The 16,138-nt window shown below is 40.0% G+C and overlaps 1 protein-coding gene across 1 annotated transcript; it reads left to right on the forward strand.

The window, feature by feature from the left end:
* The first annotated feature begins 2,540 nt into the window (after positions 1-2,540).
* On the forward strand, positions 2,541-9,044 carry gpr135 (G protein-coupled receptor 135). The gene is made up of 3 exons (XM_029494129.1): positions 2,541-3,005; positions 3,708-3,883; positions 6,442-9,044. Exons 2-3 carry the CDS (start codon positions 3,768-3,770, stop codon positions 7,781-7,783), a joined length of 1,458 nt encoding a protein of 485 aa, XP_029349989.1. The 5' UTR covers positions 2,541-3,005; positions 3,708-3,767; the 3' UTR covers positions 7,784-9,044.
* Positions 9,045-16,138: the final 7,094 nt, after the last annotated feature.

Below are 16,138 nucleotides of genomic sequence, written 5' to 3' on the forward strand. Positions count from 1 at the left end.
AAACTCATTATTCATGACTCGTTACTTGGAGTCAAAGTCCTCTGCCTCTCCTTCCCAGTTCAGCAGTAGCACATTCAATCACTCAGCACTACTTGAGTTGTAAGTCCAGTCGAAGACCATTGAAAGGAAATTATTCACTATATCAAACAATCAATCAATCATCCAATCAAACTTTATTTTGAGTAAACACAAGAACTTGTGCGACAAAAAATGGGCCAGACTCAGTGTCTAACTCCCTTACAGCAAACTGCTGTTAACAGCTGCTAACAGCAAACTATCCTGCAGACAATATCTAACTAGGCCAGTGAGCAGTGATAGCTAATTTGTCTTTGGGGTCATCAGGTGGGAACCTCCTTTCACCAGTGTTTCATGTAGTTAGGCCCATGACACCTCCAGTAGGCTAAATAGTGATCACTGGCATCCCAGAGTCACCCCCTAATGCCAGCCATCACTGCTCCTCACACACAAAGACAACTATATCACACAGCACTACCGTCAACTACTCTGACCTCTCACCAACTGCATCAGTGAAAGCGGGGTGGGGATACAGACCCTAGTTTGGGTAGGAGGGAGAAATAGAAGAGGTGGAGATAATATGTATATGTATATGTATAGAGCACTTTTCCAAAAAAAAAAAAAATAAAAAAAATAAAAAATCAAGACAATATACCCCACCCAGGCCACATCACCATCCCTGCGCACATGTATGCACACATATTCACTCAGATAAATACAAGATAATATGTATTGTAATATATTTATATTACATATTTTATAAAGGTAATTAGGACGCTAAATAAAAAATGTCCTTGAAGTTGATAATGTTATTGTTTCAAATCAGTGGTTTTAAAAACATGAAATCAGTGGAAACAGGACTAAGTGAAGCCTCTATGCGCACTGACTCAATGACTCCAATGAGTGATTAATATAAATTCAAGTTAGTGAAAGGAATAGAGTTTCCCATCACTAACTGGTGACCTGTCCAGGGTTTACTGTGCCCTAGCCCAATGTGAGCAAGCCACATGTAGTAGACATGTAGTAGTTCACTGCCTTCTAATGCCATTGATGCCATTTGAGACTTCACATTTTTATGAATATATTGCACTCAACACAAATTGATTTATTTTTGTTATTTATTTGTCAAAATATTTGGAGTTTTATTGGTGTTCATTTGTCATTGTCTTTACTAAGTATCAGGCGTCCTAGTATTTAGTTAAAAGCCTTGTTATGTATCAGATTTTTTACTTTCTTTGTACATTTTTTATATTTTTTATATTTTTATTTTTATTGATGTTTTCATTTTCTTTCCTTATTGCTATGTGCAAGTTTTAATTATGTGCACATTATCTTCTTTTTGACTAAATAGTGATAGTTTTCAGATACATTGTGTTAAAATAAAGTAAGACATTTGTTTCTAATAAATTTGTCCATCTCTTGCGTGTGTGTGTCTGTTCATGTTCATTCACCTGTGACAGGTGTGTGTGATTTTGTGGTTGTGCTGGATGTGTTTCAGGGTCACAAACAAAATCTCGGGACAGGTTTAGGCCCTGGAGATGACTGCACACTATAGGAAAGGAATGAGGCCAAGGACTGTTGCATGGAAGAGCCACTATCCAGGATGACACAGAAAAGCTCCATTAGTGTACCAGAGAGATGGTCCAAAGTGACAAACTGCTGAATGAATACCTCAGACAGAAGGCACAAGAAGAACCATCACAGGAAGACAAACAACTACATGATTCATACCACCTGAGGACAAAAGAGGTGGCCAGTATAAAAAATTCCTACCACTTCCTGAAAAATGCTGGACTGAAAGACAGCAGAGAGGCACTTATAATGGCAGGAAAGGAACAGGCCCTCAGCAGAAGAGTAATTGAGGCTGGGGTCAACAACACTTGGCAGGATCCCATGTGCACTGTGTAGTGACACCCCTGAGATAATCCAGCACAATTAAGTACTAGCCCGCACATGAAAGCGAGTTTATCCTTTTCACATCACACAAATATTATGATTACTGAATAATTTCGATCATCCTTTGTGGTAAATTAATTGAATTGAGTTAATTAAAAGCTTGATTCATCTAGATTCTAAATGAAATATTAAGTTTGTCTTGAGTCATAAGTACATGGTAATGAAAAGTAGATTTTCCGTTTGATTAAAATCTTTTATTTAAACTGTTAATGTGCATAACATGGAAGTAATGGTGGTCCATTACACATCCTCACATACACTGTGGATGGCGTTTGGAATCTTCTCCACGATGCTGATCTTCTCTTTTCGATACCACTGGGCACATCCCTCTGGATGTGGTGTATGTGTACATTCAGTGACGTGGGACAATTTAGTCAGTTTAGATTAGTGTATTTTGCAGACTGGTCATGATATGATTTTTTAAAGACATGTATGTACAATCTTTCCACAGTTACCATGGTAACTGGATTAAACGTCATACAAAAGTGTGAGCATGTTCATCGGAAAGGCGTGGTTTCAGAGGGTGAAGAGGGTCCTCGGCCTGCAGCCTTAAAGGAAGACAGAGCAGCCCACGCTCTGCCTCACCTGAGACTTCGATTACTGGTACACACAGTGAAGCAGGCTCAAGGCGAGCTTTTTCTCTCAGATCGGCAGGGCGGGAGCTCACTGTCTAGATGTTTTTCTCCACCCAGTAGCGCTGATCCAAGGCGGACATGAGGAAATGGGTCGACTTTATTTTTCCGCGTATTAAGGATTTCAGAAGCCGAAACCTGGACAACCAGTGTATGGTGCTTTGATCCGAACGTGTCGTTCCTCTCCTGGATATGGAGCCTGTAGTCAATGGGAGCAAACGGTTCATTGGTCTCTGAGCAAAGCTGACCATTTGGAAACGATTGATTTGGGAAAAGGTTCGTTTGTGTGGAGAAGAAGTGACTGCAACAAAGTCCGAAGAAAGAATAAATGAACTGTGTGGTTCTTACGAAGAACGGTCGTAAAAATGTGGTTACGACCCCCGTGATTAAATTTCAAACAAGGTAAGTCAATACCTGACTTCCAGGTGAATTGTAACTTACTGACGAGCAAAAAATCAGTGACTTTATTGTTAGTATTTTAAATAACGTGTAGGCCTAACTACAGTGCTCATAAAACAGATACAGTTATGTAGCCACAAAATCACTGACCTAAAATGCATAAAAACGAATTCAATTTATTCTTCCACAAGTATTCAGATGAAATTTAAGGCTAAAATATCTTCTGACATAATTTGAAGACCTGTGGGTCAGTCATGATGTCAGACAATGACCTCTTCAAGATTAACGTTATTGGAAAAGTGCCACAGAATCAACACTGTTCCCACACAGGAATACTCACTGTTATAGCCACAAAACACTGTTTGCATATGAGATTGCATGTGATTTGTGAGCTGATATTCACGAATAGCAAACAGGGTATTTCCTGCCATATGAAGTATTTTCCATAAAATCTTCCTGCAAATGTATAGTGTATAAATTAAAATAAAATTTCTAGTATGTGTCTCTAACAGATTAAACTAAAAAAACATAAATGTATATCCCTCCTCCACAATAATATTGTAAATTTTGACTGTATTGAGATATTGCATTTTGAATATAGCCCAAACACACTGACTCTCTTTAGTGGTGCAAATCACATTATATTCTATACTATACAGATCTCATTACTCTACCTTTTAATTTTCTCTGTTGATGGATTTTAAGATGGAGAAAACATTAAATGTACACGGCTGAGTTTTGCTGGATTGTTTTTGTGCGTCATCGATGGACTCATCTGTTAGCACAGCCCTGTGGGGCAGTGGTGCCATCAACTCCACAACTGAAAAATCTCAGCCAGTCCTCACCAACCAGTTGGCCACTGCCTCACCTGTTGTGCCAAGGTAATTCATCTTTTTAACTTTGATTCACCTGTCAGTATGAATATCTAATGGAAGACCAGGAGACAACCTGTATTTTGCACATTTTATTTTCTATTTCTGCAAAATTTATTTGAGACCTTTTCTCTTGTTATACCGTTCATATTAAGACCCATGTCTATCAAAATTTTATTGATGATTTCCTTCAGATGCTTCTGTCTGCCATCATTCTCTTGGTAAATCCTTAATTCTTTTTTCCCCTCATTTTATTGTGTAACTGTATCACCTCCTCTGAACAGTTAAGAATTTCATTTTGAACCAGTCAGGTCTGAGGCTTGTTCCACAAATCCCTTTAGATTAGGGGGGGCAAGTTCAGGTTTAATTCTAGGTTATCACTTGTAGGATATTGGATCAGCTAAATTTAATCTCCATGGCAACTGCTGCTGAGGTCCAAATACTGCTAAAGTGTGGGTTAGTTTCAGATGATTAAATTGCCAAATCAGATGCCAGAAAGAAAATTCACAGGAAGATACCAAAATTCTGTCTCATATAATGTTTATCAAGTTGAATTTGTATTGCAAGGTATTAGGGCAGTCAAGTGCAATAATTAAAAACATTATGATATGATCTGTAGTCTGGGGTAACCTTCTTGTTAAATTCTACAGATGATAAAAAGAGGTTAGCTTTGCAAACCTTGTTCATGTGAAACATAAAAAAATTTTTTAGCTTTCTCAAAATTATTGCAACTCTTGCAATTAGGTTAGTAAAAAAACCTAGTCCTATTGTGATTATGCTTTGAATAGTTGATAAACTCTAGAAAGACAGTAAGTTGTATCATAAGGCTGTGCCAAAAATCATTTATTACGATTCAGAATCGATCCCAAAACCGATGTAAAAACAATAATACAAAGGAGGAATCTAAAATAATGGACGAAAGAGAGATTCAACTGGCCCCGTCCTCGTTGAAGGCAAAGATGTGGACTCATTTTGGTTTTTCCCTAGAGCCCTATAAAATCCGTTTTATTTTTTCCCATGTTAGGTTTTTTTTGTTGTGTTTTTTCTTTTTTCGGTTTTTAATTTTTGAGAATTACATTTTTAGCATTTCGTGCAAAACCCAGAGACAGTGTTTTAAGTAATGACATACAGACACTTTAATGTCTCAATTTGTCATTCTGTTTTGCAAAGCAGACTGGAGTAGATCATGAAGATCCTTTGCACACCTACCGATTGAAGCAGAAATCATTGTGAATCAAATTGTTTTGAATGAACAGTCGATTTTTAATCAAATCGAATTGTGAGATAGTAAAAGATTCCCACCCCTATTATATAGTAACTCCAGTGACATTGTCTGATAGACAGTCTGGCTGTCTGCCCTTAATAGACAGAGCTTCATATTTATACTGAACAACAAACATACCTAATTTTCACACCATTTTTTAGCCAAATAGTTTATTTATTTCATATTATCCTCACATCTTTGTTTAAATCAGTGTTGGTGAGTACATTTCCTTTCTCTAGATCATTTGTCTATCTGACAAGTGTGAAAGGTCCAGACTTTGATTACGCAGCCTGACTATTGCACAGGTCCTTGGCTGCTAATCATTGTCAATATAAATTGGTGATCCAAGTTCAAGGTGACTGTGAACTGTGAAATTTTTCTATCCATAACTCACAAATTATGTCCTACCTAATTAAAATATCTACTGTTAAGAGCTGAGTGATAAATCAATTTTATCGATTAATTCACATTTGCACTTAATGTCGATTTGTTTTAATGAAAATCGATTTTCTCATCAACATCTGCCACCAACACCTGCCTGCTGCGTCCTGTAGCTCAGAGAGTGGTGAGTGCACGCTCCCTCCCCCCCGTCTTAGATAAACAATCAACATGGCTGTGAGCGGTGCAGAACTAACGCTGAAGAAAGGAAATGTATCTTTGGTTATTTGGAATTGGTTTGGCTTGGTGGTGTCAGACACAGAACAAATAGCTCCTCACTGTAAAATCTGTTTAAAGGCTGCTTACGCTGCTTAGTCTGTAATTTACTGCAGCACCTTAAACAAAGGCATGCTGCCGAATAGGAAAGGAGTTGCGCCCTACAACAGCAACAAGACCGCGGCAGCCCAAGCCACGCCACAAAAAAGCAACCGTGCTAACCGTGGAAACATTCACAAACTGTATCCCACATGATAAGAAGGGAGCCCATTGGAAAGCTGTCACAGATGCAGTCGCGCTGCATAAATATGGTGCCGATACACAACTGAGAATTTTGTTTGGACATTATTTTATCAACCTCAAAAAAGGGTCTTATTCTATGTTTTACTTATTTTGTTAAGTTAGTTTTAGAGTGCATTGTGTCATTTTGAAACTAGATAAAGCTGACTGAAAAGTTACATTGCCACTGTTTACAATTTTTTTTTCTCCTTTTCTCTTTTTTTTTCTCCTGATATTTTGCTTTTTGGTGGATGAAAGGCCAGAGGAGGTTATTGCTGTTTCTTATGAAAGGCTACTCAGTAGTTATGAGAAAGTGTTGTTTCCACACGCCAACCAAAAAATTATTTTCTTTTTCTCTGTGTTTCTAAAGGGTTGTTTCTATTGTGACCAGCCTAATGACTACCACCGCAGAGGCAACAGTGGAAACCACTGGAAAACTATTGGTGTTCAGAGACCAAAGATGGAGTGAGCTTAGTGAAACCCATCAGGCATCGACACTGTCAGTCCTGAGTGCCGCTGAGAATAACTCTCTTCTTCAAGGAATCACTGTGGCAGCTAAGGCTTTGGTTCTCCTTTCCATTTTTCTCCTTTCCAGTCTTGGTAACTCGGCAGTCGTCATTGTCATCATCAAGCACAGGCAGCTGCGAACAGTGACCAATGCCTTCATCATGTCTCTCTCACTGTCTGACTTTCTCACAGCTGTTCTTTGTCTGCCCTTTTCCTTTGTGATGCTCTTCAGCAAGGATGGCATCTGGATGTTTGGAGATCATTTCTGTGTGGCTAATGGCTTTTTCAATACCTGCTTTGGTATCATCTCTACCCTGACTATGACTCTAATCTCCTTTGACAGGTACTATGCCATCGTCAGGCAGCCACGGGCAAAAATTGGGCGCCAGAAAGCAACTCAGTTGTTGGTAGCTGTGTGGCTGACTGCAGTAATCTTTTCTTTACCTTGGTATCTGTTAATCCAGGTGCCAACAGAAATTCATAAGCAAGGTTTCTACCACTGTATGTATGTGTTCCACTCTGGTACATCACGTATGGGGACAGCCTACAGTATATGCCTTATTGTTTTTTGTTATATACTGCCCTTCTCCCTCATGTGTTTTTGTCATTACAACATCTGTAAGACAGTGCGGCTCTCAGAAATCCGAGTGCGGCCTGTGACCACATACGCATACTTGCTGCGTTTCTACACTGAAATGCGAACGGCCACCACAGTTTTGATTATGATAGTTTTCATAATTTTCTGTTGGGGGCCTTATTGCTTAATGGGGTTGGTCACAGCATTGGGAAGCTACACATTCAACCCTGCAATGGACACAGTTGCCATCTGGCTTGCCTGGGCAAATGGTGCTATCAATCCTTTGATCTATGCCCTGAGAAACCCAAATATATCCTTGTTATTTGGGCGGAGCAGAGAGGAGGGCTATCGGACCCGAAATATTGCTGTATATCTCTCTAGCCAAACCCAGAACCAAGGGATTCAGGTTAATCAAGTGGAGAGGATAAGGGACCGCTATGTGAGCCGCATAGGGGCGAACAGTAACAGTCGACTGTCAAGTTCAAGTCCTGGAAAAGGAGGAGGAGAGGTAGCAATGTGGGCCTGTAAAAATCCTGCTGTGTTCTTTTGCAAGGATGCCCAGTATGACACTGCAACACTCCCCAACTCCAAAACTCGAAAGATGAAGACGGCAGACACCAGCCTGTGATATTTAGGAATAAATCTGAACCATAAGATGATGGTTTTCATCTTTTGGAGACATAAGTGTTCATATCAGATATCATTTCATGTGGTGATTGTGGGTTAGGGTTAGGGTAAGAGGGGTGAGAAGGGTGAGAAGGAATCTTTTCAGACTGCCAACCGTATCAGCCAGTTATTAAAATGCTTAAAACCATTTTAAGTCACAGTCTTCAAACAACACGTGTCAGGTCCTCTGACAGTCTGATCATACCAAATAGTGGAACAGTCAATATCACCCACACTGCCGTGGCTTGTGTCAGCCATTAAACCCAGGGAAACATTGGTAGTATGGCTGCTGCAAACTGTAGTCGTTTTCACTGTGGCAACATTATTAACATTAAACAAGACACAAAAGGTCAGTTTCCATTAACCTGCATAATTTAAATTATTAGTGATGCATTTTATGTGTTGCAGGCACATCTCACATGAGATGAGATGTTTTTTGTTTAGTTTTTTTCTGACAAAATTTTTAGATGAGAAAACCTTACAGCCAAAACTTGCCACTGTCAGTCAGGGTGGGCTCACTTCACTTCTCCACTCTAACACTCAGCGCCGGAACAAACTGTGACAAGCCCAATCCTAAATGATGTATCTCAATTTCTTGCCACAAAACCCCCCAATGATTACCTTTGATTAAATCAGCGCAGACACATTTTTTTTTTCTCCGGATTCTTCATTTGATATATTTACTAGTGATTTGTAGCCTCTCCATGCGAACCAACGCATAAGGTACATTTAATGTTTGTTGTTCTTTCTTTTGGTCAAATGTATTGGAATCAGTTCAGATTTTCTGTCAGAACACTTTTGGAAGTCAAGTGAAGTAGAGAATGATGAAGACCAAAAATGACTTGTGATGAGTTCATTGCATGACTGTAAACTGAGATGTCAGAATAACAGGATTGAACACCCATGCAAAGAAATGGCTTTTCTCTAAAAACAGTGGATTGTATATTTGGTCATCTGTGTCTGCTCATAAGAAATGATGTCAGTACTCATCAGTGACAGACATTCATATGCTCTAAAAACTTGGTTAAACAGTCAGGTATTTTTAAGGAAAACTAAGCAAACATCTGTCTGCTGAGATAAAAAAATTTAATATATGGATATTCTTGGATGTATAGTTAGAAAAAAACATTTACAGCTGTCGAAAAGGAGTACTCACTGATCTGTGAAAACAATTTGTCAACACTTTGACTTGACACTGCATTTTCACTGCCAACAATAAAGGGGTTGCTTGTGAGGTGTTTTTTTTTTCCCCATGTTTTTACATAATAGCCACCATTGATTCCTTTTTCTTGTGATTTTTGGAACCCAATAAAATGAACACTGAACTGATTTTTTTTTTTGAATTCTTTCAAGAAAGTGAGGAAAAAATGGTCTGAAAAGGGAACAGTGTTTTTCATTATTTTCTATCCTGTCATGAAGTCCATTTGATGCAGTTTATCGTACGCTGAAGCCTATAGGTCAGCTGTCTTCGAAGAGCATCATCATAGAGGGCTCTTTAAAAACCAACACCACTGGGACAGCAGAACACTGCTTCTCCCGTAGATAGGACAGGACATGTATGTTAAATCCCATATGTCAGAGTTTAAATTATTTGATATGAAACCCTGTAGAAATGACCAGAAATTTTAAAATATTCATTTTTAGAAAAAAATTCAAAACAAATTAATCAGCCTGAGCCTGTTAGTATTGCTATGAAGCTTCTGTTGATAATAAATGTAAATATGTAAATTTCTCTGCTGCAACAAAATAATCCTGGACTGAAACAGGCCCATCAGCACAGGAAAATTAATGTAAACATCTTCCATTTCATAATTCTGTTACAAAAAATTGGGGATCGACTTGACCAAGAAAAGTAACAAAATGGCTAGGAATTGCTAAAATGAAAAACACTGTTCTGACTCTCAGACACTCCTCAGTGGCCCCATTATTTAGTTATTCTTTGAATTGACCTTATACATGCTCCTGGATGCAGTTATTAATTGAAGTAAAATTATGTGTGCTCAACCATAGAATGAGGGAGAGTTATTTTCCAAAAATCATCACAAACTGCAGTAACAACTCTCATGTCCTGTTTGCTACAGTAAACAGATAAACAAACCCACTAGTTTCACTTCCCTTAGACCTAATATCTACATCTAAGTGTAATGAGTTTGCAATATTCTTTAATAACAAAGTTCAGAGAATAAAAAATGTGATAACCTCCACAAAACAAATATCTGCTCTGAGTCCATCAACATGCTGACTTGATGAGTTACCCACTAGATTTCTAAAGTCTGTGCTGATCAGTTTGTTACCAAAACTTGCTCAACTAGTCAACATCTCACTTCAGACTGGAGCATTTCCAAAGGCCTTAAAAACTTCTTTCATCAAGTCTCTTCTAAAGAAGAGCAATCTTGATGCCACAGTACTGAGCAACTATGGGCCCATATCAAACCTACCATTCTTAGGCAAAGTCCTGGAAAAACCTGTATTCTAACAACTTACTGACTTTCTCCTGTCTAATAGTGTTTTTGATACTTTCCAATCAGGCTTTAGGCCCCACCACAGCACCGAGATATCCGCCAGAACACAGACATAGACAAAGTCTTAGTCTTAGTTCTGCTGGACCTGAGTGCTACCTTTGACACAGTTGACTATGCAATCTTACAGAAGTTAGAAAACTGGGTGGGAATCTCTGGTACTGTTCTAAACTGGTTTAAGTCCTATCTCGAAGACAGGACGTATTGAAATTGGCAACTGTTTCTCAGACCCAATGGCTATGGCCTGTGGGGTTCCCCAGGGGTCAATCCTGGGACCCCTATTGTTTAATCTACACATGCTTCCATTACACCAGCTAATACGCAGCTATAATATGTCCTACCACAACTAGGCTGATGACACTCAGATCTACGTGTCACTGACGGCAGGTGAACATGGGTATATATAGATACACTGTCACTGCATTGAAAAGATCAGTGTGTGGATGCAAAGAAATTTACTCCAGTTAAACTCAGATAAAACTGAAGTCACTGTCTGTGGCCCACAGAAACAAAGACAAGGAGTTATCAGTCACCTCAAGACGCTCTCTCTAAAACCTAATAATCAGGTTAGAAATCTTGGGGTAATTTTATACTCAGACCTGAACAGCCACATTAAATCAATAACATCTGCAGCTTTTTATCTTCTAAAAAATATTTTCAAAATCAAATAGTGTCTAAACCATACTTGGAGAGACTAATCAATGCATTTGTCTCCAACCGGTTAGACAACTGTAACGGTCTGCTCACTGGACTCTCTAAACGGACTGTAAGACAGCTGCAGTAAATCCAGAATGCTGCTGCTCAAGTACTGACTAGAACCAGGAAATATGACCATATTAGTCCAGTGCTCAGGTCTCTGCACTGGTTTCTTGTCACTCAGAGAATAGACTTTAAAACAGCTCTGCTTGTGAACAAGTCTCTTCATGGTCTAGCACCAAAGTACATCTCTGACATGCTAGAGCCATATGAACCTCCTCGGGCTCTGAGAACTTTGGGGAGTGGTCTCCTGGTGGTACCCAGAATCAGGACTAAACATGGTGAGGCTGCATTCCAGTTTAATGCAGCTAAAGTCTGGAACAGTATTTCAGAAGATGTGAGACAGGCCTCAACTCTGACAACGTTTAAATCCAGGCTGAAAACAGCTCAATTTAGGTGTGCATATGAAAACTGAAAGTATTTTATCTTTAATTTATTCAATGATTATTTTATGTTTTATGCAATGATTGTATCTGCCTTCTTGTAATTTTTTGTATCTGAAAAGCACTTTGTAAAAATTCTATAAATAAACTTGCCTTGCCTAATTGGCTTTCTTTGGATTGCCATCCAAGTTTGGATTTCTATTTCATTAACATAATAGTATTGTTGAATAAATTTGACTACTGTAAGAGCACTACCACTTTGGTTTGGATTTGGCTGAAGTCATCCTTGCACTCATCTATGCACAAATGAGTGATAAACATCAGTGTGATGTATCATAAACCAGTCTAGTTGTAATGTCCAAAGATAACTTTTTTCTTCATTGCAGTCAAGAAAGACAAGAAAAAAAAGCTTTTCATTTTGTAAGACAACAATGTACAGCAATGTCTTTTCAATGGTTATTTCTATGTCTTTAGAACAGTTGATAATGCGCCAAAGCAGTCTACTGGCAATACAAATGGAAAAGCTTCAATGCATATCTAAACATATCAACATGTAATGCACAGCGTTGTAATAGTAACAACTTAGATCTGTGCAGTAGATGGTTTCCTCTGTTGAAATCAATATTGTGAAACAACTTACACGGGGCACCATTTTGTTGGGCCTAGGTAGTTCATTGGTGATTCGGCATCAAAATTGACTAAACTATTAATATTGTTACGACCAGCTCGTTTGGGGAAACGCAAGTAACATAAAAACCCGATGGTAAGAGATAAAATAAAAAGGTTTTTATTAATAAAAGTACGCAGTTAACAAAAGAAGGTGGCCAACGGGGAATACAAAAGGGCCACAGTCAAAACATCAGCACAAAATGAAAAGATGAAACCAACTAACAGCATACAACAATATTTCTACGAAGGTAGATCCTAGTTAAGCACACGAATCCCGAAACGGGGATTCAGGATTCGGGAAAAAAGCAAATGGCCACAGCACGACGGCGAGTCAGAGTATGGGGAAACCCAGTTTTATATTCGGGGATTGAGACAACAGGCGGGCCCAGCTGATCAGCTGTTCGGCTACAGCTGGAGCAGCCAGGTGATCTGCTCGAAACAACCACCAGAGAGATAGAAATCCCCAATAATACGGCGGCGGCCGTAACAATATTAAAAATATTAATTAAAGTTGACCTCAGATCATCACCCTTGAAAAGAAAACAACAGCCAAATTACAAGTTCAGTGTCATTTTCATGATATACTATTATTTTGGATCTTGGATAATATATTGGTGTGTTTCTCTCTGCTCCATGGACAACTTTTTTTTTTTTACTTTCTTTACCCCTTTTCCGTCACTCATCATGACTCACTTCAGCAGAGATAAACTCTTAAACCTCTGCTTCATTTTTCACAAACCCCGAAACTTCTTTCCGAGATTTTAGTTAGAGGTGCAGACGCTAACAGGAGAAACGCTCAGAAGCGCTTGAAAAACTGAGGTAGCAAGGACTACGCACCCCACTCCCTGTGATACATCTGGCTAATGTCCGCTCCCTGGTCAACAAGATGCATGAACTGCGGCTGCTGAACTCCAAGAACTGAGTTTCACCACTCCGCCGCCCTGTGCTTCGGTGAAACCTAGCTGACTGAGCACATCCTGAAGTCTTCTCTCCAGCTGCGGGGCTTCCAGCTCCTCCGAGCAAGGGGGGGGCAGAACGTGCTTGAAGGTTGGTGTACCGATGTCACAGTGTTGAAGAAATCATGCAGCCCTCACTTAGAGTCCCTTTTCATAAACTGTAAACAGTTTTACTCTCCGTGGGAGTTATCCTGGTCAGTGTGAACATTGCATCTCAGGCCTGTGTAACATCCTTACAGCACCTGGCTGACCAGGTAACAGACGTGGAGAAAAAAATTTCAGAAGCCCTGGTCATCATGATTTTAACAGAGTGAATCTCATCCAACAATAAGTACAGGCAGCACATTAAGTGTCCCACCAGGGATGCTAACACTTTGGACCACTGCTACACTGTACTGAAGGACTCCTACCACTCTGTTCCCCCAGCTGCCTTGGGGCTCTCTGACCATTGCATGGGCCAGCTCATCCCAACCAACAGGCTGAAGTTAATATCTGAAAAGTGAGGACAGGGAAGAGATGGAATGCTAAGTCAAAACTGAAGTTACAGGACTGCTTTGACTGCATTGATTGGAGTGTCTTTGAAGCTGCAGCAATGGATCTCAACAAACTGACAATCTGACATCATACATCAATTTTTGTCAGGACTTTTTGTGCAGACCAAACCCATCTGCACATCCAACAACAATACAACACTAAACTGTAGGAATTGTGCCAGGCCAAGGAGGAGGCCTACAGAAGTGGGGACCGTGCCTTGTACAATCAGGCCAGGAACACAGTGAGCAGCTAAGCTGAAGAGGAAATTGTCAGCCAACATGGGCCACCTAAAGGAGCCTATACCCCCACCCTGTAGGGAACAAACAACTGACAGAGGAACTGAAGAGCTTCTACTGCCAGTTTTCACACCCCTTCACAACTCCCAATGACTGTGCTGTACCTGAGCCCCTTGCCCCTCCCTCCCCCCTCCACTCAGACCCCCTGCCTGCACTGAGGATCTGTGAAGAGGATGTGTGCCAGCTTATTCAGAGGCAGAAAAGCAGGAAGGCCCCAGGACCCAACAGTGTGTCCTCTTCCTGCCTGAGAACCAACACTGACCAGCTGGCCCCAATATTCAACCAAATCTTCAACAGAACTTTGGAGCTGTATGAAGTTCCCTCCTGCCTCAAATGCCCCACCATGATCCCTGTCCCCAAGAAATCCACCATCACAGGGTTGAATGGCTACAGGCCTGTCACCCAAACGTCTGTGGTCATGAAAACCTTCAAGAGACTGGTACTGAATCACCTGAAGGACATCAAAGGACCTCTGTCGGACCCCCTGCAGTTTGCCTGCCAGGCAAACAGGTGGATGATGTAGTCAACGTCAGTCAGGACTGCACTTCATCCTCCAACACCTCCACTCTCCAGGGACATACACATGGATCCCATTTGTGGACTTCACCTCAGTGTTCAGCCGAGCACTCCTTCTATTATGAATCAAGTTTTTACCCCATAACCCCATAAAGTGAGGCAGATTTGAAACGTTTGGGTTATAAGAAGCTATTTTAAAGTAGTGTTGTAGTGTGGATGTAGCCTAACTTATGCAAGACTTGGTTTGTAAATATCAATGTATGTCACCGCCGGCCATTCAGTGGGAACAATTCTCCATAAAAATTAAGGCAAACAGGAGGGACAATGAGAAAGACCCACAGATGTGAGTTTTTCATTGTACCGTTTTTTCTCTGGTACACCTAGCATGTTGAAATAACCATATGTCATGTTGAAATAATGTTTTAACTACTGGACAGTGTTTATGAAATTGTGCTGCAGATTCTTTTCCCCTCCGGTGGGCGTGGCTTTTGGATAATGACGCGTTGCACTCTTTATACTCTCTATCACAGGACAGCCTTAGGAGGATTTTCCTCGTATTACTCGTATGGTACTCGTACTTCAAAATTGCTATATCTGTACCGGACACTTGTTTCAGTTGAGTATCTGGCTCAATCCTATTACCTGTGCTTGTTTTATTCTTGGCTAGCCTAGTGAATATTGTCCTGTTCTTGGACAAGCAACTGCCCTTGGAAATCCTGGACATTCCTATACATTTTGTTGTCTGCTTGATTTGAAACAGAAATGAACCAATTAAACTGATGAATCAACAAACCAATAAATGATCACCTATTTAGTAGCTGTGTCTCTTATTTAACCTAATCAATTTAGCAAATGTCGATCATGACCTGGTAATCTGTTGGCCTATCTGCACACTGGGTCATGGCTCACTACATGGTCCTATCATTTTATAAACAATAACCACACTGTGGAATAATTTTGCCGAAATCAAGCTTAATTTTAACTTTTAATAGCCTACTTTTGGCTTTGTTAAAGTGATTGAGCACAGTGCTCATCTCATCCTACTGTGACTACTGTAGCTGCTGTGGTTGTAAAAGAGACTAGTTTATTCCTTGTCATGACAATGGTAAGCTGCTTCAAAGGTATGATTTTGAATGCAAAAAGTTCACCAAAAGTTGGCAAATCCAGTATTCTTGGAAAATGACCATGGTACTATGTGAAGGCAAACTACCTGCTGCTGTGTGTTGGATAGTTCTCCGCCTCAAAGTCATGCATTAAAACTGTTTGAAGCAGAACTACTTATGGATTAACCCTTGCTTCTAAGCTACTGAGTATCTATTTTTTCAAATGAAATCAGATTTATTTGTATAGCATCAAATCCTAACGGTTACATCAAGGCACTTTGCATATAGAGCAGGTCTAGACCAAACTCTTTATAAAATTATTTAAAGAGGCCCAACAGATCACCAAATGATCAAGCACTTGGCAACAGTGGCAAGGAAAAACTTCCGGGCAGAACCAGGCTTGGGGGGGGGGGATCTGCCACGACCGATTTGGTTGAAAGACGGAGAGAGAGAGAGAGAGGCACGGGGGTGAGGGAAAGTTGGATAGAGTTTCCTAATGTTTCTAAGGTAGATGTAAGCTGCTCTGCTGACTTGTTTTATGTGAGGGACAAAGGACATGTCCTGGTCAAAAGTTACTCCAAGGTT

The sequence above is a fragment of the Echeneis naucrates genome, chromosome 22 (assembly GCF_900963305.1).
Source record: "Echeneis naucrates chromosome 22, fEcheNa1.1, whole genome shotgun sequence".
Lineage (NCBI taxonomy): Eukaryota > Metazoa > Chordata > Actinopteri > Carangiformes > Echeneidae > Echeneis > Echeneis naucrates.